This window comes from Carassius gibelio, chromosome A4 (assembly GCF_023724105.1).
Source record: "Carassius gibelio isolate Cgi1373 ecotype wild population from Czech Republic chromosome A4, carGib1.2-hapl.c, whole genome shotgun sequence".
Classification (NCBI taxonomy): domain Eukaryota; kingdom Metazoa; phylum Chordata; class Actinopteri; order Cypriniformes; family Cyprinidae; genus Carassius; species Carassius gibelio.
Window position 1 is genome coordinate 25,939,267 of NC_068374.1, and position 21,041 is coordinate 25,960,307.

General features: G+C 38.2%; 1 protein-coding gene across 1 annotated transcript; it reads right to left on the reverse strand.

Moving 5' to 3' along the window:
- Positions 1–131: 131 nt before the first annotated feature.
- Positions 132–6,112, reverse strand: dnai7 (dynein axonemal intermediate chain 7). The gene is made up of 16 exons (XM_052578522.1): positions 5,917–6,112; positions 5,641–5,658; positions 5,238–5,325; positions 5,067–5,158; positions 4,837–4,941; positions 4,626–4,763; positions 3,986–4,120; positions 3,799–3,902; positions 3,430–3,724; positions 3,238–3,346; positions 2,223–2,386; positions 1,941–2,127; positions 1,599–1,813; positions 1,193–1,351; positions 760–873; positions 132–655 (listed from the first exon to the last, which is right to left on the reverse strand). The coding sequence occupies exons 1-16, from the start codon at positions 5,917–5,919 to the stop codon at positions 380–382; spliced, it is 2,202 nt and encodes a 733-aa protein (XP_052434482.1). The 5' UTR covers positions 5,920–6,112; the 3' UTR covers positions 132–379.
- Positions 6,113–21,041: the final 14,929 nt, after the last annotated feature.

Sequence of the window (21,041 nt, forward strand, 5' to 3'; positions counted from 1 at the left end):
TAATTCAACATGAGTATAATAATCTATAAATCAAAGAGAATCTCACCAAACATGTCTGGGTTATATGGCAGCCCCCAAAATAATATATTATTTATAGAATATATATATTTTTTTTTTTTTAATGAGACACAAATGCCGGTTTCTGTAATAAGGAATAATTTTATAATGAAAGATCTATCTACTGTGTGTATACAGTATATACTGTGTATTTATTACTTATGTTATAAATCATTCAAGAGTAGCATTTGAGTCCACCTGCCTATAAAATGTGTTATTACATCCCAGCATATCAAGAGGTTGCAATGACGGTTCAAAACCGATATCCGATGCTTTAGATATTAGTGTGTGTGCATGTAGTCTGTCTGGATGCTTTCTTTTCTCAGGAATATGTGAGGACACGTGTTGCACACAGAAGCCTCTGTACGGTGTCTGTGTAGAGATAGTGAGACTGACGGACTCTGGCTTGGCCCTCGGTGCTCATGTCCTGTCTGAGCATGTGCAGAAAGGTGGAGTGGAACTCGCTGCCCTCGGTCAGCTCAGGAGAGAAGCTATCGTCATGCTCCTTCATCTTCAGATGCTGGTTCCTCTGAGCACCCAGCAGGTAAAGAGACCATTCCTCCTCGGCCACAGGCCCCGCCTCCAACTGTTCACATGCCTACAGAGTCAAAACATTAAAGGGGAAAGGTACTGCCTGCTTACAAAGAACGTCTGTACAGTAGCTTAATAGTGCTTCAGTCAGTCTGTCAGTGTATGACGTACCTGAAGAACAAGGTGCTCTTGTCCGCATTGTGTGTTCCAGCGGCTCCAGGAAAAAGCCACTGCTGAGGACATTAGTGCCATTTGTTCATACACTGTGTGCTCTATTAATGGGTCCTAGAAATGAAAAGAAACATGGCTAAAAATATATTTAGGTAAGCTCAGAGTTATGATGTCATGGGTTTCTATGACTGGTCCAATTAAAAAGGAATTAGTGACAGAAATCTAAACTCTGACAAAAGAAGGGTTCCACATCAATGCCATAGAAGAACCACTTTTTGCTTCATGTTAGAAGCATTTTAATAATCTAAAGAACCTTTTGAAGACCGCTTTGTGCAATACACTATTTCATAATACACGTTCTTCATGGAACCATCAATGCTGATACAGAAAATGTTTTTAAGACCGTAAGGCAATATACAGCCCTCTTGGTTACCTTCGGGTTGATGCTGACGTACTTGTCTGAATACTCATTCACAAATACATTGATTCCAGCTCTCTGCATGGCCTTCTGCAGTTCTGAGGGGCTCATCCACTTCCCTAGAAGATGATCTAGGTTCTTTGTTTCCTCCATGTGCAGCATACATTGCTTACCCTGAGAAACAAAAAGCTATCGATCAGTAGTGCTGATGCACACAGAGAGAAGCCTTCGGTATGTATCGAAAACAGCCTGGGCTTGAACTGATGGCATACTGTTGGTCTTAGATAAATTAAATGGCTCAATGACGGGATGCTGTTTTTGCATCCATTAATTTATTTAAAAATATATTAAAGATGTAATTCAAACATCTTTTCATACTTATTTGTCAATTAAGTGCATTTTTGTACAGGGCCTCTCTTGCCTTGACGGTGATGCTGACTTCAATAAGAGCTCCAGTGATTGTGAACAAAGCTGAGTCTTGGCCGAGAGGCCTCAGCTCCCATGACTGGAAAGGCATGTTAGCATATGATTCCTGCAGTAATGTGAAGGCAGAGAATGTGTTCATCTTAAAGGTGATGCTGTGGGTCTCTTCATCATAGGATGCCTCAGAAATGCAGTCTGCCCGCCAGTGCTGACCTGAACAAAACAATGGCCAATAACAGGCAAGAGGTAAAATACTAAGATGTGAATATAACAGGGAGGCTTTAAAGAAGAGACAGATGACAAAATCTGATGCTACATATATGTAGTGTTAACTGTTAACCGATTGGATCCCAATGTGCCACATGTGGATCCTCCAGAAACAATACGGAGTCAGGCAGAGCTACAGTGACCCCTACAGGCGATGAGGCAACAGTGCTACTGTTTTCATCCAGTTTCACTGAGGTAGAGCTCTGAACGCGGGTCTGCTCTGTGGGATAGGGGAAGATCTGGAGACCGGTTTCTAACAGCTATGATGAAGCACAACAGTAAATGACAATTAACGCACATTATTCGTTTTTTTTTTTTTTTTTCAGACTGTTCTAGATTACACCCAATGATGTACCTCTCTCATTTCCCAGCCCTTCACTATGTGAGACTGGGGCGGAAGATGGAAAACATCAAAGTAGAAGACTACACCAAGGGGTGTGAACTGCTGTAGATCCACTATATGTGCGTCAGCACTGTCAGTCACTGGTTCAGCTGGTGATGAGTCGGAACCATTTTGATCTAGAGACAATTTAATAAAGCAGTAGTTTACAAGAACTTAGCCATTACAGTGGTATTACTAGTGATGCACAATATATCACTTGATACTCATTATATTTTTTTATGTGTTGCCATTATTACCCAAAACTATTCAAACTCGTTTTCATTCATTCAAATAAAGCTGACAATATAAATATTTGATGAAAAGCTTAGGAAAAATAAATACATAAATCAAATAAAAATGTTGCCTTGGCAACTAACAGAAATTTAAGTTAAAGTAAAATTATTTTAGTAAAATGCAAATAAAATATTAATCTTTAGCAGATTTCTAAAATATATTTCATTCTTTCAGTTATAATGTAATGCCTAAATTCACTTGCAGTGTGTATTTTTTTTACATTCATAGTAGTATAGAATTTGATTATCCCTGATTTATTAATTATCAGCCTAAAATCAAAATTTTCATCTGAATTTTTTGATATATGTATATATGGTCATACAGTATATCATCATAGTTAACTATAGTGATGCAAAAAAAAGAAAATTCTGTACCGAAACTGAAATTCAGGATGTACTTGGCTAAAAGCACAAACATAAAATAATTATGTAAGACTTTTTTAAAGTAAATTATTTTAATGATAATAAATTTAAAAAATACAAGCCCAAAAAAATAATCATTAAGTAAAACATTCAAATTGGAAAATATATTACTATTAAACATCAATATATTATTTTTAGGGATGCACTGAAATTTTGTCTGCCGAAAATGTCTGCATTTTTGGGTTTTGGCCAAAAGGGAAAAACAGCCAAAAATAAGACAAAGAAATAAATAAATGTGGAAAATCAGGAAGTGAAATAGGAAAAGTCCAAACCAGCTTCTAATGCTGTTGTGATTTCCTCCATCTGACTTTCTCCTTCCTCTAACGGCTTGACTGAAGAGCTCTTCCTCCCCACTTTAGATGAGATCACACTTACAGCACTCTGACACATGGAAACACACTGATATTAACAGAAGCAACTAGAAAATAAGAACATACTGTACACATGATCAAAGCCTCACTCACCTGCTTTCTGCTCTCTGATCTGACCGAACGACTGTCTTCCTCCACTTGCTTTGAGCTTTCTCCCTCATCCCCTTCGCCCTCCATCTTTCTATCCTGCACCGCTGCAGTGTTTTCAGTTGGTGGAGTGAGAATGGCTTCCATCATGGATCTCCTTCTCTGGACCTGTTTTTGCTGGCTGTGGTGGGACAGGTGATCGTATCGTGTGTGAAGGATCCGAACAGCAATGTCATGCACAGCAAGTGGCTTTGGCAGCTCAAAGCCCAGACCCACCTCCTCAAAATGGAAACCTTTAAACCTGGAAACATGGATAGTCAAGTTTTTCCTTTATCCCATAATAGGCCCTTAAATTCATAATGGAGATCCACAAACCTTGGGTTTTTGTTGAGGTTCGCCCACAGACAAAGAGTGACATTTTCATCCTGGACTACAGTCTGCATGTTCCCGGTCTCAATGTCGGAATGAGAATTTGCAGACTGGATGGAGAGCAAAAGACACACATCTGATTTTTCTTGAAATAAAAGTAAGCTACACAGGAACATCTCGGTTTAGCTCTTACCTTCAGTAGCTCCTCAGTGGCCTGGTCGAGTTTGATGTGGATGAGACTCTGCAGACACAGGAGTGTTTCTCGATACTGCTGAGCAACACAGGGATTGGGACCCTCGCTCAAGAGAAAGTCCAGTTCGTTTGTCAACTGTCCATGAGAAATAGTTAAGGTCCATTCACACCAAGAACAATATTTGCATCCAAATCAATGGCCGATAAATTTCTTTTTATCATAGGCATATACTGCAGTTTTAGTTTAAATGCTCAAGCTCAAAGTCACTTGATTCTAATTGGCTGTCAATGTTTTTCAGCTGAAAACAAAAATTTAAAAAGTTTTTCCAAAAATATTGTTCCTCTTTGTCATTACATGTACCTAAAATTTAGAATGATTACTAAAATGTTACAAAAACAGCCTTAATTCAGTGACATTTTATACATGTTTATATCATTCATCAGACAGAGATAAAAATTTGGATCCTTAATAAAGAGCATAATTTGAGGTATGGACCTCAAATGGAGTTATGTGCCAATGTTTAATACTAAAAGTATTATGAGCAGCAATCATAGTGATCCTTGACTTATCTGGATCATCTCAGTAATCAATAACTGACTTGAATAAACCAAAAACAGCAGATCCAGAGTATTGGTCTTACCTGAAGAGCCAGAGCACAGTTCTCCAAGACCAGCTGAATCTGGGTTTCTGAGTCTTCTCTCCACAAACTGACGAAGGAGTTGATTTCCGGTTGCACCGATGGATCTGGACTGCCGTCGCAACGCATGTAACGCTCCCACTATAAAGACCACAGACTGATTTATCTTATAATGCACCCGAGATGTCTTTATAGAGCTAAATGTGTCTTGTACCTTAGCTTTGTCCCTGCATTCAGATTCCCACGCAGTGACTGCAGAGTGATTCTCATCAAGAATATGCCGCAGTTCATTCAGCTCGTCCTCTCTGCGCTCTCTGTCCTGTGGAATCATCACATTAAAACTTGTCACATGCAATCCATCAGTACAGAGAGTTGCATATGCACTAAGTACAGCAGCGATGTCTGCAACACAATTGTGAATGTTCAAATGGAAGTTCATCAGACTTTTAACTCGAGTAGTTCTTGTTTCTCTTGTTCTATTCGCTCCCTCTCCAGCCGTTCAATCTCCTCACGCTCAGCAATGACACGAGCTTCTTCTGCAGAAACACAGTATATAGGTTTATCAGCAATTTAAAAATTCATTTACAATTAGATGAATTAATATTGCAGGTGTACCTTCCTCTCTCCGTCTTTGTTCCTCTGCCTCTCTTTGCAGTCTCTCCCTCTCAGCCTTGCTGATGTTTCCCTCTTTCTTTTTTGCAGACTGGATGCAAAATGCAAATAAATTATATTGCGAAAACTAAGATAATAATAATCATAATTATGATTATTATTATTATTTTATGTCTTTTAAAGCTTGTTTTAAAGTTTGGAGATATTGTGAAAATATGCTACAAAATGTAATTGTTTGTGGAAAAATTAAGAGATGTTCTTTAAAACTTAATTTTACTGAAAAAAGAATTGAATTTATTTTTAAGTTCAAAGCTGACCTACAAACATTTATAATTTGAATACAATTAAAGGTCATTTTAAATTGAAAGCTGTTTGCAAACATATTTACTCCAAACAAACAACAAACCTTTCCATCCTTTGGTGGCTGTTAAATGAGACATAAAAAATAAACAAATTTAAAGAAAAAGTAAATAATAAATCAGACAAACATTGCAAACAAATACTAGGACAGTAACGTTAAACATGCATGACATTTTGGCTCGAGACTTTCGCTTTTGCAGCTCATGTTTAATTAAATATAAATACAGAAGTCATATGAAGAAAGATTAATTGCATATATACGCAGATATTTTGGTAATTTCACTGACATTTTTCTTTAAAACGTTATTAAAACTTGACTCACCATGTTTACGTGCTCTCAGGCAGTTTGCGTGCGTCCTGTAACTATGGCGACGACGCACGCGAAATAGAAAACAATCGGCTCCAAAGATGATCAGCTCTAAGCGGTTGAAGAAATAACAAGCAACCATTAAAATTGTACTCAACGGCTTGATACAGTAGTCCAGTGGAGTTTTGTTGAGTTTGTAAAATAGAAGCTTGTATTGTATTAAAGGTTAAATATTTCCTACTCTTGGTCACGCTTAATAACGCTTTTACTGTTGACGCAATATTGTGTTTTTACACAAGATGGCGCAAAAGATGAGTAGTCTTCGTCTTCTCAGCACGAAGTGCTTTTTTTTATCTTCACTCCAAATGCTTCACTGTTTGGGTTTAAAATGAGTTAAACTAAAACGCATTTATTCCGTGGTGAGTCAGCTAACGTTACCCTCATTCCAACCGCAAATTGGACGTGCAGAGTGAAATCATTTTGAAATGCAGTATATTTAGCTTCTTTTCTCATACTATTTCTGCTCGCATCACACTAGACTAGATTATTTATAAAAAGCATGACACATTCTAGTCATAATTAAGTTTTCAGAGTTATATATACTAATATTAACAGTTATTTCTGTGACTTTGTTAAAATAATATTGAACTGGATCTTCATTCTCTTCCCAGTGGCACCTCAAGGTGATCTCATGTTCTGCAACACCGCAGCAGTCTCCCTAAATTGTTGCTTATTATTCCTGGCCTTGCCCCATTGCAAAGTGAGTAAACCTTTGGGGGTGATTATGTTATTAAGAGGGTAAAGTCATTGCATTAAAATAAACTGCTGATCAAATGTGTGGGACAGTACTCGCCCATCTTAAAGTCTTAAAGAAGGCAGGCAGAAGCAGCACATCCAGCCTTTTGGGAACCTGTCCACACACCCAGACTGTTCTTCCCTTCATTACGCTGCACAGGTCTGTCCTCGCCATCTGGAGCGTCATCTGTGTGCTTTTACACACCACATGTCTATCCAGACACTGAAACGGGAGCGTGACATTGTCATGACAAATGCAGCCGCGTGTTACACAGACACACAATCACATCATTGATATTGTTTGATAATATGGTTATCTATCTATCTGTCTGTCTGTCTGTCTATACGTCTGTCTGCGTATTTAAGGCTTTATAATAATTCAGTTGTCCAGTATTTTTGAGCAAACTAACAAACATTAATATACTTTTTTGCTCTATACATTATACAGATCTTCTCTCCAGACTGCCAAAGCAGCTTGCAGATATTCAGGTGCAGCACAGGAGTTGTCACACGCTCATTGACACACAGCATGGAGTGTATAAAAGCACTAAATCAGGTAAGTGACTGGGGTATTTATAAAGCTAATCGAAAAAGGTGTTTTCTTTTCGAAACGAAAGAAAAAAAGAAAGAGCTGTTTACCATACGCTTCCTTGAACTTTAAGCTTGAGCTGAACAACAGCAAACCACATATTGCTGGTTTAGGCATGTGTGAGGCCAATCTTTCGCTTTATAGTTCTCTGGTAGAGTCACATCATTACAGAAGCCTTTATTTGCATCACTACTAACATTTAGCCTGGATGGATGACTTTTTCCTCTCTCATTCATACTCTTGTTTAGGGTCTGCTGTATTGCAGGCGGCCTACTGACAGGATCTAAACCTCAGTGTTTCACGCAGAAGCTGGATGCGATCGCCCTACATGATATCATATTCAGCATATGTGTGTGACCTGATCGGGGTCATCTGATCATACCATCTTTCTCAACGCCGTCATTTAGAGTGACAGTCCAGGGTTAATGTGGGATTAATGGTTATCCGGAGAGAGGCAGTGAGCAGATGAGGCCAGGCATTTCCCTTCAACTCTTTCATTATGCTCAGTTCGTAATTACACTAAACCTAATTATTGTCCCGGGCTTTTGTGATCTTCAAAGCCAAGATGTGACAAATAAAGCCGTTTGAGCGCAAGCAACGCAAAGAAAAAACGCATAATGAACAATAAAATCGACAAAATGCTCCAGAAAAAAGCGAGATTGGAGCCGATGTTGAATCTGTTGACATTTAATTTGCTGGCGAAACGGAAAACACGCTTCCCTCTAAAAGACAACATTTGGGCACAAACAAATGTGCCGGCTATGAGGAGAGGAGAAGGATGAAAGATGGGTTTACTAATGTGTCTCTTCGTCTCTCTTTCATGTTAATTAGAAATCACATCCCTTTGTTTCCTTTTGCAGGCACTTATTTATTTTCCTATTCCATCCATTAGAACAAATTTGCAACATGAGACACAAATAATTGGATTTGTCTTCATGGCCGTCGTGGACGCGGGATGTTTTGTTTTTGGTTGTTTTGGTTTTTTTCCTTTTCCTGTAGTTGAGTTTGCAGATTTGCCTTTGGACGTTTTGTCCTTTTGCAGTCATGAAGAGAACGCTGCAAGGTTTCTGATGACCTCTGAGTGACCTTATCCTCAGCTCAGTGACAACATTCCATCCCCCACTTTTCTCCATTTTATCATCTTGGGTTCAGATGGGTGGAATTTGTTTTATTGGGTTTGTTTTGAAGTGTAGAGAGACCTGAATTGTTTCTGTTGAAGTAGCGTTTCATCCGTTCAAAAGATTTGTATTTATTTGATCACATATACAGTAAAAAACAGTAGTATAGTAAGATGTTATTACAATCTGTAACGACTGTTTTCTATATTTTTAAATGACATTTATTCCTGTGCTGACAGGCAAAGCTGCATTTTCAGCAGCCATTACTCCTGTTTTCAGTGTCACATGATCCTTCAGAAATCATTCTAACATGCTGATTTGGTGCTGAAGCTGCTTTTATTATTATTATTATTATTATTATTATTATTATAATTATTATTATTATTATTATCAGTAATGAAAACAGTTGTGTTAGGTAATAATTTTCTGTGGTTAAAATTTCTTGTCAAAATTCTTCTATTAAACTAAAATATACCTCTAAAATGGTTTTGTTTTGCATTTTTGGACATTGCAGAGAAAAGAGCACCCTGGGACAATCTGCTCAACTTTAATTTTTCCTGTTCCAGGGAAGAAAGAAGTCCTACAGGCTTGGAACGACGTGTTGGGTGAGTATATGACGTCATTTGTGATTGAACTGTCCATTTATGTTTTGTGATGCTTCAGTTTCCAGCCTATAGCATTCTCAAACATCTTGTAGAGAATGTGCGTGTATGCTGAAGGTGGAGCGAGAGCACATAGGAATGAGGGAGAGGAGTGCTGGGACTGTGTATCGTGATGATATATGAGAGGGTTTGTTGGAGAGCGTCTCTTAGAGTTTAGAAGCTGCAGGGCTGAAGCTGAGCTCCGCTCGCTCACTTACTTCCTGCTCCGCTGTCCTATGAATACACTTTACACACATTCATCATTATAACATGCCCTACTTACTTTAGACATCATTAATTCATTCATGCCTCTCTTCTAAACACACGCACACACATACATGTGTAGGAACCAAGGAAGGAAGAGAAGCCCACCTTCTCTTTCTTAAATTTCCAGAGACAAAAGAGTTCTCTGGCATGCTCGAGGAGAGAACGTGAACTAGAATTGGTGTGAACAACCTGCTTTTGGACTCGTGTCAGGTGTGACTGAGTGACAGAGTGTCGGTATGCTCACCAGCGCAGGTGATGGAGTCGGTTGCCAGCTCACTGTGTGAGTGTGAAGCCACTGATGGCTCTGGAAACGAGTCAACCTCATCAGCATAATAGATCAGATTAAAGCTGCAAACGCCTGACAGCGCCAAACCAGCGGGCAGTCGCCGTCTAAACGTTCCTGTAAATCTCGGCTTAAACAATGTAACATGGAAAGCATCCAGAAACTTGGGTTTAGTTGTTGTCCTCACTCTTTTTGCAATGTATTCCAAATGTATTTGGTTACTTTAAGTCACCTTAACAAATAAACTATAATACTATAAATAAATAAAAAACTAAAATATGCACTGTGCACATCAGTGCATATTATAGTAAAATGAAAGAAATGGAGCTCAAATACAGTTTCTAAGGTTTCAAATGACAAAAAAAGAAAAAAAAAAAATATATATATATATATATATATATATATATATATATGTATGTGTGTGTGTGTGTGTGTGTGTGTTCAAAATGGCAACAAAAAGTATTTGGTTGTCAAACGTTAGTGGAAATTTCATAGTTAATCCATTTTCGCCTTTACTGTATTAAAAAACCTGGCATTTGTGAGTTTAAAATAAGAAATCAAGTCACATTCTGAGATATAAAGTCGAATTACAACATATAGAGAAATTATAAGAACAGAGGTATGTGAAAAAGTAATATATTATTAATGATGCAAGATATAAGTCACATTTTGAGATATAAAGTCATAGGTGTGATAAATTCACTTAATATAACATTGTGACATATAAAGTCAAAATTGGGAGATATAATCTTATAGAAATGTAACGTTACAGAAATGATTTCACAAATACTTTATACAATTTAATTTCTTTAACCAGAAATGGGCTTCCATCTGCCTTGACACGAGAAAAGCTCAGAATAGTTTCAGCATCCATTGGCTTGCAGATCCCTCTTGCTTTGATATTTTGCTATTTCATTTAATGACATTCTCCGTTTTTTAAATGCTCAAATACTTTCTGTAGTCTCTGTAATACAGATATTATATGTTTATGTGCTTATCTTGTGCTAAGGTCACTGGGAACTGTATTTTTTCTCTGCAAAGGTGCAACAGCGATAAGCATCGACTTGATGCCCCTTTGTTCTCATCCTGTCCAGTCGATGACCTCTGTTCTACTTTAAAGAGTTTGGATAAATCCGAAAGGGATCCTTCACTGGCTGTGCTTGGAAACCTTGGTCCCTGTAGGGTGGGGGTCTGGATCTTTGTGCCCTCACTGAGGCCAGGCTAGTTTGGCTTGATCTCTCTCAGTGCTGCAGCTGTCTACTGACTGACCTGGTATCCTGCCCGAACAACCTCTCTTTCTCTACTGTGTCCCACACACAGAGTCAAATCCATATCAAAGCAGTGTTGTGTTTTTGCCAGGAAATGTATATTTACATTAATGCATCCAGATTGCTTTAATCAAAAATGACTTATATGTGAGAATAATGAAAGCAGAAGCAATTCATCCAAAGTACAACACAATATAGCTAGTTGTGAGAAGTACATTGCTAAAGCAGAAGTCGACATGCAAAAAAGTGCTCCCAGAAAGAGGTTTTTAATGATTTTGGTTCCAGTACTAGTTTCAGTGATTCCATTATTGATTCTTTTAGAAGTTGAGAAAATATTTTTGGAGAAAATAAATTATTATTTTTAATAGTAAATTTAAAACAATTCTCGCAAAAGGTATGTTTACACAGACATTTCAATGACTTACTAATCTCTATATTTTAAGGTCCCATAAATTAACTAATATAAATATAAATAAATAAATATATATATATATATATATATATATATATATATATATATATATATATATATATATATATATATATATATATTAGTTAATTGTGTGTGTGTGTATAAATATGGCAACATTACATTGATTCATTTCTTTTTTTATAAAATATAACTACTGACAAAGATTCTATCTTTAAATGTTGTCATATGAACCAGCATTATTTTAGGTTAATTAGTGTTCTTTAATATTTAGCTTTTATTTTTTATATTTTTAGTTTTAGTAATTGTATGTGCTTTTGCCATTTGTATTTATTTTTATTTAGCTTCAATTGATATATTTATGTGCCCTCTAGAAGCTTGCGTTCTGCGAGTGAACGTCGCTTGATTGAAGAAGAAGCACAAAGTCACTTCTACGGACTTTTAAATTAAATGTTCCCTTCTGGTGGAATGACCTCCCCAACTCAATCCGAGCAGCTGAGTCCCCATACGAAAGGAAAATATATTTACCAATATATTTCTTAAAATATATTGTAATATATTATTTTCCCTTTTTATTTCCTAATTATTTTATATTTGAATACATTTAAAAATATATTAATGAAACATATATTATATAATATATTGCAAAATATACAAATGATTGCCACTTTCAATATATTGCAATATAATGAAAAAAATAAATATATATAAGAATATATGCCTAATATATTACATGATATTTTCCAATATACTGCAATATATTTTTGTTTCATAAGGGTCCTTAGCCATCTTCAAGAATCGGCTTAAAACACATCTCTTCCATCTTTATTTGACCCTCTAACTTTATCACTCACTATTCTAATTCTATTCTTTAAAAAAAATCAAACTACCTTTCTAATCTTTTTGTATTCTATTTTCTTTTAATGTATTATGCAATTGTGTGTGTGTGTGTGTGTGGGTGTGTGTGTAAAGACCTCTAACACTAGCTTACTCTATTCTTTTTTTATTCTATCTGTTTTATTTTTATTTATTCTATTATTTAAAAGCCCATGCTACGTGTACTGTGTTAACCTAACTGAGACTTGTTATAGCACTTATATATCATTGCTCTTTTTGATTGCTTCCACTGTCAATATTTGTAAGGCGCTTGTAGTAATTGTAGTAACTTTAGTACTTAAACTTATTTTGTTCCAGTTTCAGTACTTGCCAATGCACCATGGCTATTTTTTGTTTCTTAAATGAATGTTTTTTTTTTTATCTAATATTTACTGTATATTTATCAAGTTCAAGTTCAATTAACAAAAATATATTTTTAGTAGTTGTTGCAGCACTGATATGAACAACCAATCAGTAACTACACAGGTTTAAATCTCAGCTGTTAATGAACTGTTCATACATATAATGAACTGAGTCATTAGTTTGGCAATCAAACATCTTCATCATCTTGTGCTATTATCGAGGGCTGCTGAATATTAATACAGACAACACTGTAAGTGTATTTTAGGACAGTGTTACATCCACAGGCATTAATGAAACGATAGTTCTTTGTTTTACTCTTGATCCCAACCCTTTTGACTGATGGAAGATGTGCTTTGTGGAATTGGCTTGACTCAGCTAAACCTTTGAGATCGTCTTTCTCACTCTCTTTTTATTTACCCCACAGCATCTGATGTAGCACAGTCAATCTAGCCCTTCACATTCTCCCTCCTTTGCATTAAAGACACATTTTCAGCCCTCTCTCTTTCTTCACCGACCCTCCTGTTTCCTAAGTGCGTGTGTTACTCTGTCTTACCCACTGGTGCTGGGTCTGCGGACAGCCATCAACACTTTAACCCCTGATTCCATGGCCTGGGGCCAGATCAGACTGTGGCCTCTCACCTCGCTAGCTCCGGCCCCGTGGTGAACGGCTCTCCGCCAGCCTTGCCAGCATGTCTTGATTTGGAGTGCCTTAAGAGAATGTTTTAATTGTCACTTCTCATTTAGGGGGAGAGTGACATCTCAGGGCGGACATGCGGGAAAAAGGCGGTCCGCAGTAATCAGAGGCGATGAAGACATCTTGCATGCTGCAGTAATCGCGCACATACTTATACGCGCATTACACACACAGTCCCCAAGAAAGCTGTTTGCGATGAGCTGTTCCTGCTTTTAGCTCCAAGCACCGGGAGGTTCTCCGCTCTGCTAGGCCATGATCTGATTTGACAAGCACGCTGCTGTCATCTCAAGTTTGTCCGATTTGAAATTCGAATTAATGAACTAGCAGCCACTTTTGTGTTTTTTTTCCTTTTGCATTTGTCCCCAACCCCCCCATTTGCCCAAGTTGCTGTTTATTTGCTTTTGCAGAATTTGTCTTTTCCTTATCCTTTTAAGTCTCCTTTGTTCTCTTGACTAATTGACTCCTGGGCCCCATTGTGTTTGAGCATGTGACCGTTCCCTCCACATGGCTGATGTTATCAGGAACAGCAGAAAAGAGGGTTACACTTTTGTAATTAAACCTTGCATAAGCCAAAGCGTAGTGACTTGAGATAATTGAAGTTGACGGATTCGAAGCATCGAAGGTTTAACCATTTAATAATAGTACCCTCACTTCTTCAACACTTTGTGGCCTTATTTTGATTATTCGGGCAGTGCAAGAGCCTGTGTTTGGTTGTTCCTAATCCAGATGACCTTCTTTCTTCAATGGAGAACGAATTAGAATCTTCACACAGGCTTTCAGACAAAAAAGAAAAAGGTTTGGCTACAGTCAGAAAATCTTAAAACAGCACCATAAAAGCAATCCATTTGACAAATCTGCTATAAACTTTATTTTTAAAATAAGAGGTCATTTTAAATGTTGGATGTTTGAGGCTTCTGGTGTTAGCTCCCGGATGTTGCAATCTGACATTTTGTTGTCATATAATTTTAATTTATTATTATTATGATCATAAACACACTGGTTTGAGCACATAGTTCAACAATTTACTGTACTTTAATATTCTTCTATTTTTTTTTTTTTTTACTACTGAATAGCAGCTACTGAACTGGAAGTTCCACACCTTCACAGGAAATAGCTTACTTCCCAGTTGAAAAAACAAACAAACAGTTGATGTTGTTGTCACCACCAGCAGGTGGCGGTAGTTCTCTTACTGGCACTCTTCAGGTCACTTGTGCTCCATCTGTCACAGCACGCCACCTTCTTCATATTTCTGTCTCTGAGCTTTTTGGGTCTCTGCCAGTCAGAGTGAAAATGGATGTAGAACTAATCTATTTCCACGGACATCTTAATCCCCTAATACAGTGATGGAATCATTAAATCGCAAATCATCATCATCTCACGCCTCTCCCCTCCACTGTTCTGTTAAATGTTTAAATAACAGGGTTTGATGAAGAGTGGCTTTGGGCCCTTGATGCGTTTTTGTGCTGCATAGTTGTGACTTTAGATCTGCATTTATCCGCTCTTCTCGTATTATTTTAGCTCATTTTATTCACACTCAAAGGATTAACACAGCCTTGTGGTTATGTAGGAAAAGAATCATGCCTCACTCATTTTCCATAAACTCTTGTCAGGGACAGCAACGTCCCCTGTCACATTTAAGGATTTTCCTCCACCCTTTTCACTATTTTCCTCCGTCCATACACAAAATTACCTTGAATACTTTTTGGATTGCAGATCATAAATTGGTCTGAAAGCATCCGTCAGTGCTGCTTGGCTACTTGGAAGTGTTTACAAACATAAATTCACCATCGCAACTTGTTCCTTGGGTTTTCTAAACCATTTAAGCCACCCACTGGTACCATAATTACATATACGTCATTACACAAGGCTTTTTTCTTAAACGCACTGTATAGTGAATTTCCAACACCCTCCCTATGCTTCTTTTCTACTGGAAAGTAGTGTCTTGAAAAAGTAGGGCTTCTTATGGGGCATAGAGACCTCAATCTGTGACCCGCATGACTCTTTAATAATAGGCCTCGTTGCTCGATTGCTAACAGATGACTTGGTTGCGGCTCTGCATCCCTGGCCTTTCCTGAGAGTCTGGCGGTTTCACTGTCTTTCCAATCAACTCCATCAACAGGGGCCTTGTCTGAGCATGGGGGGCCCGATACGGTTCAGGAACAGAGGAGAGAAGAGGTGGGGCTCTGCCTGAGATCTGGCTGAATGAATGAGAGAGAAGTCTCACTGGTGAGTAAGTCTGTTCGGGGCTTTGGCGTAGCCATATTTGCTGCAGGTTAGCGTGTAAGCAGCAGGCGTGTGTGTTGGTCTCTCTTTTTTTGTGTGACTCAGATTGGCCGTCTCTGTGCCAGCTCAGCCATCCAGCAAACCATCGCTATGTCAGTCAAGGAGCCGTGGGGCATTTCAACCAACGGGCATTATCGTGCGCCAGGACATGCCAGCGCAGAAGCAAGATCCCATTCTCTCATTGTGCGGAAGAGCTAATGATCATTCTGCTCGCTAGTGCTAATAGTTAATGCTGAGCTCTAGAGCTGCACCATGACACTGAATAGTCACACTCTAAAATTAGATTTGAAAGAGAGTAGTTGTAGTTGAACAAATGCACATTGTCTATTGCGGTGAACCATTCAGACAGGTTTGTTTTTGGAGGGAAATGAGAGAATAAGAACCTCAGTTTCACATTACGGCGATTTTAGTGCCTACCAGTCACAGAGGGTGCCGTCAGTAGGTTTCTCTCTAGATTTTCAGTACAGTTCACCTGAGAAGAAACTGGCTTATACTGTAGCTAACAAAGTTAATGCTTCCAAAGTGCCAAATACACATAAAAATGGGCATTGGCGAGTCAATAAATCTTTTTCCCTAGTATGTGATGTACTAAATGAGGGACATCTGACCATTCAATGACATTGCATCCTAAATGGACAACAACATGGAGTTGTTCCCTCCTTTAGAGTTACAACAGCTTCCACTCTTCAGGGAAAAAGATTTCGGAGTGTTTTGAGATGAGACGTTCTGGCTCTCAATCTCCATTCTAGTTCATCCCAAAGGTCTTGGATGGGGTTGAAGTCAGGGTTCTGCATGGGCCAAGTTCTTCCACATCCAACCATGTCTTTATGCACCTTGCTTTTTGCATTGGGGCACAGTCATTCTGGAATAGAAAAGGGCCTTCCCCAAACTGTTCTCACAAAGGTGGAAGCATAGCATTGTTCAAAATGTCTTGGTATGCTGAAGCATTAAGCTTTTCCATCACTGGATGTAAGGGGCCTTGTCCAAGCCCTGAAAAACAGCCTCATACCACTTATCCCTCCTTCGCCAAACTTAATATTTGGCACAATGTAGTCAAACGGGGAACATTCTCCCTGCATACGCCAAACCCAGACTCACCCATCAGATTGCCAAACAGAGAAACATGTTTCAGCACTTCACAGAACATGTTTCCACTGCTCCAGAGTCCAGTGACGGCATGCTTTACACCACTCCATCCATATTTATCCCCCCTCTCATCCCTTCCAGCTGATCGGTCATGGAAGCCTATTCCATGAAGCTCTCATCATATAGTTTTTGTGCTTACAGTTTATTAATACCAGCAGATATTTGGAAATCTTCAGCAATAGAATCAGCAGAAGAGCACTGGTGACTTTAACCAAAGCCTATAAAATACCCAAGATGTGTCAATTGTACAGTTTTGAATGGGAAAAATGCAACGCTCTATTAAACGAAGATCCGCCTTCTGAGTTAAAGAGCCAATCACTAATCTTTAAAGTCAGTGCATCACTGCAGCTGCTGTTAGAAGTCCTGTTTTCTATAGAAACAGAATAGCCTATTTTTTATTTTCTCTATTGGTTTTGTTCCACAGACACAGAATTATGGGAAAAATTTCCAAAGCTGTCTTGCTCTTAGCAGAGAACATGATTTGATCAAGTCCACTGTTTCAAGTCTACCATAAATCAGACAGAAAAACAGAAAGAGATACTGGAAAAGTGAGAAAGTGATGTATTTCCCAGTTGAAAACACTATCAGCATATGTTGTGCTGTGGATGCTGGTGTACTTGTTTTCCCTTCAGGCTTTTAGACTAGCTTAACCAACAATATTTCCCTGCGCAGCCAGCTTCACCAGTTATGTTAAAGGGATAATTCATCCAAAAATAACAATTTCTTGTCATTTACTCATTTTTGTGTTGTTTCAAACCAAATGACTTTCATTCATCCGTACAACACAAAAGGAAATGTTTTGTTCACTTTTATTGCATCATTTATTCCCCATACAAAAGCAAATGGTGACTTAAGTTTTCAGAACATAATGTGTCCTGTGTGAATGGAGTCATGTTTGTTAGCCACTTGGTGTATGCATTAATTAATTTATGCAGAGGCAAAAAAAACTTAAGTTTGTTTTGAAATTTTTAGTTCTGGCTTTCTTCACAGTGCATTTTTACTTATAAAGGTTAGAGAGGGAGAAGCATAGAGGTCTGAGATTGGAGTCTCAGGTGCTCTGTGTGTGTGTGTGTGTGTGTGTGTGTGTGTGTGTGTGTGTGTTTGTGTGTGTGTGAGGTCTCTCATCCCCTCCATCAATTTTGCACAATGCCCCGAGGCAGCCATGGGACTTTGTGTTGCCTTCCTCCTCCTCTCCCTCGATCCCACCTTTTTTCTTCTCCCCTCTTCAATTTGCTCATCCACCATTCATTCTCCCTCTTGTTTCCATATTAAAGACTTCATCTCAAAACTTTTTCCACCCTCATTGCTTTGCCTTTTTTCTCTTTTTTTCAAAGAAAAATAACTCTTGTAGAGGAAAATGACTCCTTTCTTTCATAGGTTGAATTGAGTAATTGCCTGTTTATCCTGGTGCCAAAATATTTTGATTTGAAGTTTTTCAGTCGGACAATAGCAGCAGTTTCTAAAGAATCAGTATATGTGACTCTAATATATAGCGAATGCTTCTGTAATTGGCATTTCTTTAAAATGAATGAGACAAAAAAGCACTTAATTGCTTGAAGAATGACCCGCATAACCCTGTTTCAGAAAGCCTACGCTCATGCAGCCTGTGTTCCTGGGTCCTATTCATTTGGTAAAGAAGAGAATTGTGAAGCTGTCGTGCACATAGACAGTGAACACATAGGGGAACAGGTCAAGGTCACGGCTAGGACAGAGTTGTTTTTTTTTTTTTTTCAATCCCTAGACCCTGTCTGTATGATGCAGGGTTGCTTCACACATAGATCTGCCGCTTTTGTGAAATCCAGTGCGGACTCATTCAAGGATGTCAAGGGGATTCTTTTGGTGAATTTTGAAGCTCTTCCTTTTGAACATTTTCATTGTTGATCTTTGAGCATCTTCTGTTTAGTGCTGTTTTCAATGGCATATCACAAATCTGTTGTCCTTCCTACACCAACCATGAACAAGGTCTCTTCTCCATTAGCAACGTTAGTATATATATTTAATCAAAATACAAGACTAATTAAGGCTAATTATTACATTTGCTTATTTATTTGTTTAGTTTTTGCAAGAAACATGACCCTATCTATCTCAAATTTGGGATCTGTAACACTTATAATATTAAATAAATCCATCAGAATACATTTATATTTTTCTTTATGTATTTATTATTTAGCATTCAAACACATGAGGTTGGTAGGATTTATTAATGTTCCTGAAAGAAATCTCTCATGATCAAGGCAGAATTTATTTAATCAAAAATACAGTGAAAACCTTTATACTGTAAAATAGTGTTGCAATTTAAAACCTTTTCTATTTTAATAAAGTTTACATTTCATTTATTCTACCGTTTGCATAACTGCATTTTCAGCAGCCATTGCTCTAGTGTTCAGTGTTGCATGATTCTTTATCATTCACATGTGCTGATTACTTATGATCAATGTTGAAAAACGTTTTCGAATAACTTTCCAGTATTTTTAGAATAGTGTTGTTACAATATCTGCCAGCAGGGGCTAAAGTTATGTTCATTTTAAACCAATCAGTAAACGCTTGACCAGTCTCTCTTTAAGCTCGTGAGGGGCGTCTGTGTGTTTGTGAGTGGGTGGATATAGGTTTTAAACCCTCCCTAGTGTTCCCTGATGTTTAAATTAAGACTGCATACCTGTCTTCCACGACACTAAAACAACACCCTGTCATCATGGTTGGATTTATGAAAAGCAGGCTCGAATGAAAGAGACGGGGAAGTGAAGAAAGAGAAAAGGAGCTTGAGAAGGACATACACAAGCCATTGTGTGTCTGTGTTTTGCTAAACTGTAGCTGCCGGGTTAACGGTTTCGCTCTTTCTTTCTCTCCATCCCCCTCTCCATGTGTTAAGTTTGATTAGGTGACCACAGTTACATATTCCCCATAGGAGACAAAAAAGGGCAGCCGTTTCCTGTGAAAATAAAACGGGATACAAAGAGCTCTTTCAGGGCCTGGGCGGCCCACTGCAGAAGCTCTTCCATGCCCCCAACACCAGCCTGCCTGACTCACAGAGACCCAGCTAGAGACTGACACAGGCCAAAACACACAATATTTCCACATCCTCCCAGCTTCTTACGCTCACTGAAACCAACTTTTAATACACTGAGGCAAAATACATTGCTCATTCAGAACAGATGAGTGGCAAAACATAATATGCAACACAGGCATATAATTTGTCCCGTCCTGTTTCTGTGTTGCATGTGCTACCAATGTAGATGCTACATCAGAAACGGTGTAGTTTTGGGGCCTTTTTCTCAAATCAAACTATTTGGGCAGACCGTAAAATGAGCGGTGAAAGACCCAGATCCAAATCTAGGGACCAGAATACAATTGTGCTCACAAGTTTAAATGCTCCTTTCAGGTTTGTGTGATGCATTTGTAATATGTGTCTGTTTTCTTTCTTTCTTTTAATAAAAGAAAAAATATAAATAACTATAGTAGTAAACTATAGTTTTTTTTATTTAATATATTGATGCCCTGAAGAATCTGCATAACAGATCTTGTACAGAACTGTTCGCCCCATTTGTCTATAAACATCTTTATTCTCAGTCAGTCAATAACCACATCTTGTCTTTTTTTTATTTGTTTTGGTCAGAATTTCTTAGACCATGAATGCTAAGGCTTTTTTTTTTTTTTACTTAGACACAGTTGCAACCAACCAAGTTGAAGCCGTATAAATCTTTGTGAAGAGTTTCATCTCTTTAAACAAATGCTCAACACCATTCAGAGACTTCAGTTTAGAAATCTCAGTGTTTATGAGTAGAAAACCCAAGCAAATCATGCTTATTAGCTTGATTAAGTCTCTCCTTAATGAATCACACCCATTGTATGTTAATACTGAATTACTGTGACAGCAGCCAGCCATATTTAGTTCCCTGTGCTTGGCAGTTGTCCCAAAGGGAGAAGAAGGACGGTCTGCCTCATAAGAGCTCTCCCCCATTTAGACTAGAGGTATGAAAAACAAACCCGGTGGATGTTTACGCTAGGAAACGTCAGATGCAATACTATATATAGTCAAAGCTGAGTGACTCACGACTAATCAACAGATGTGGATGTTTTTGACCGATAAATATTCCGTTCTTTGTGTCCAATTAATCAACTGAATGGGTATGTTTCATCAGTGGATGGTGACTGTGGGGTAAAATGTTTCCCACATAAGGCCTTTGCCAGACTAACACATCTGATTCCTCTCATTAAGATTGCGCTCTTATCAAGAACAAACGGTCATCAATATGGCCACACTCGAGCGTCAGATCTCCTGCGCTGAGTATCAGTCGGTCTGGTGAGCCGATTCTGGGTTGGAGGAGTTTTAAAGGGACGAGGAACGTTTGAGTGGTGTATAAAAGCTCCCTCTCTCCCTTTCTTTCTC

Excerpts from the sequence above, each read along its gene's own strand:
- dnai7 (XM_052578522.1), bottom strand. Across the intron at positions 3,903-3,985 it reads CCACTGAGGAGCTACTGAAG|TCTGCAAATTCTCATTCCGA; the intron begins GTAAGAGCTAAA and ends CTCTCCATCCAG. Across the intron at positions 2,387-3,237 it reads CACAACAGCATTAGAAGCTG|ATCAAAATGGTTCCGACTCA; the intron begins GTTTGGACTTTT and ends AATTGTCTCTAG.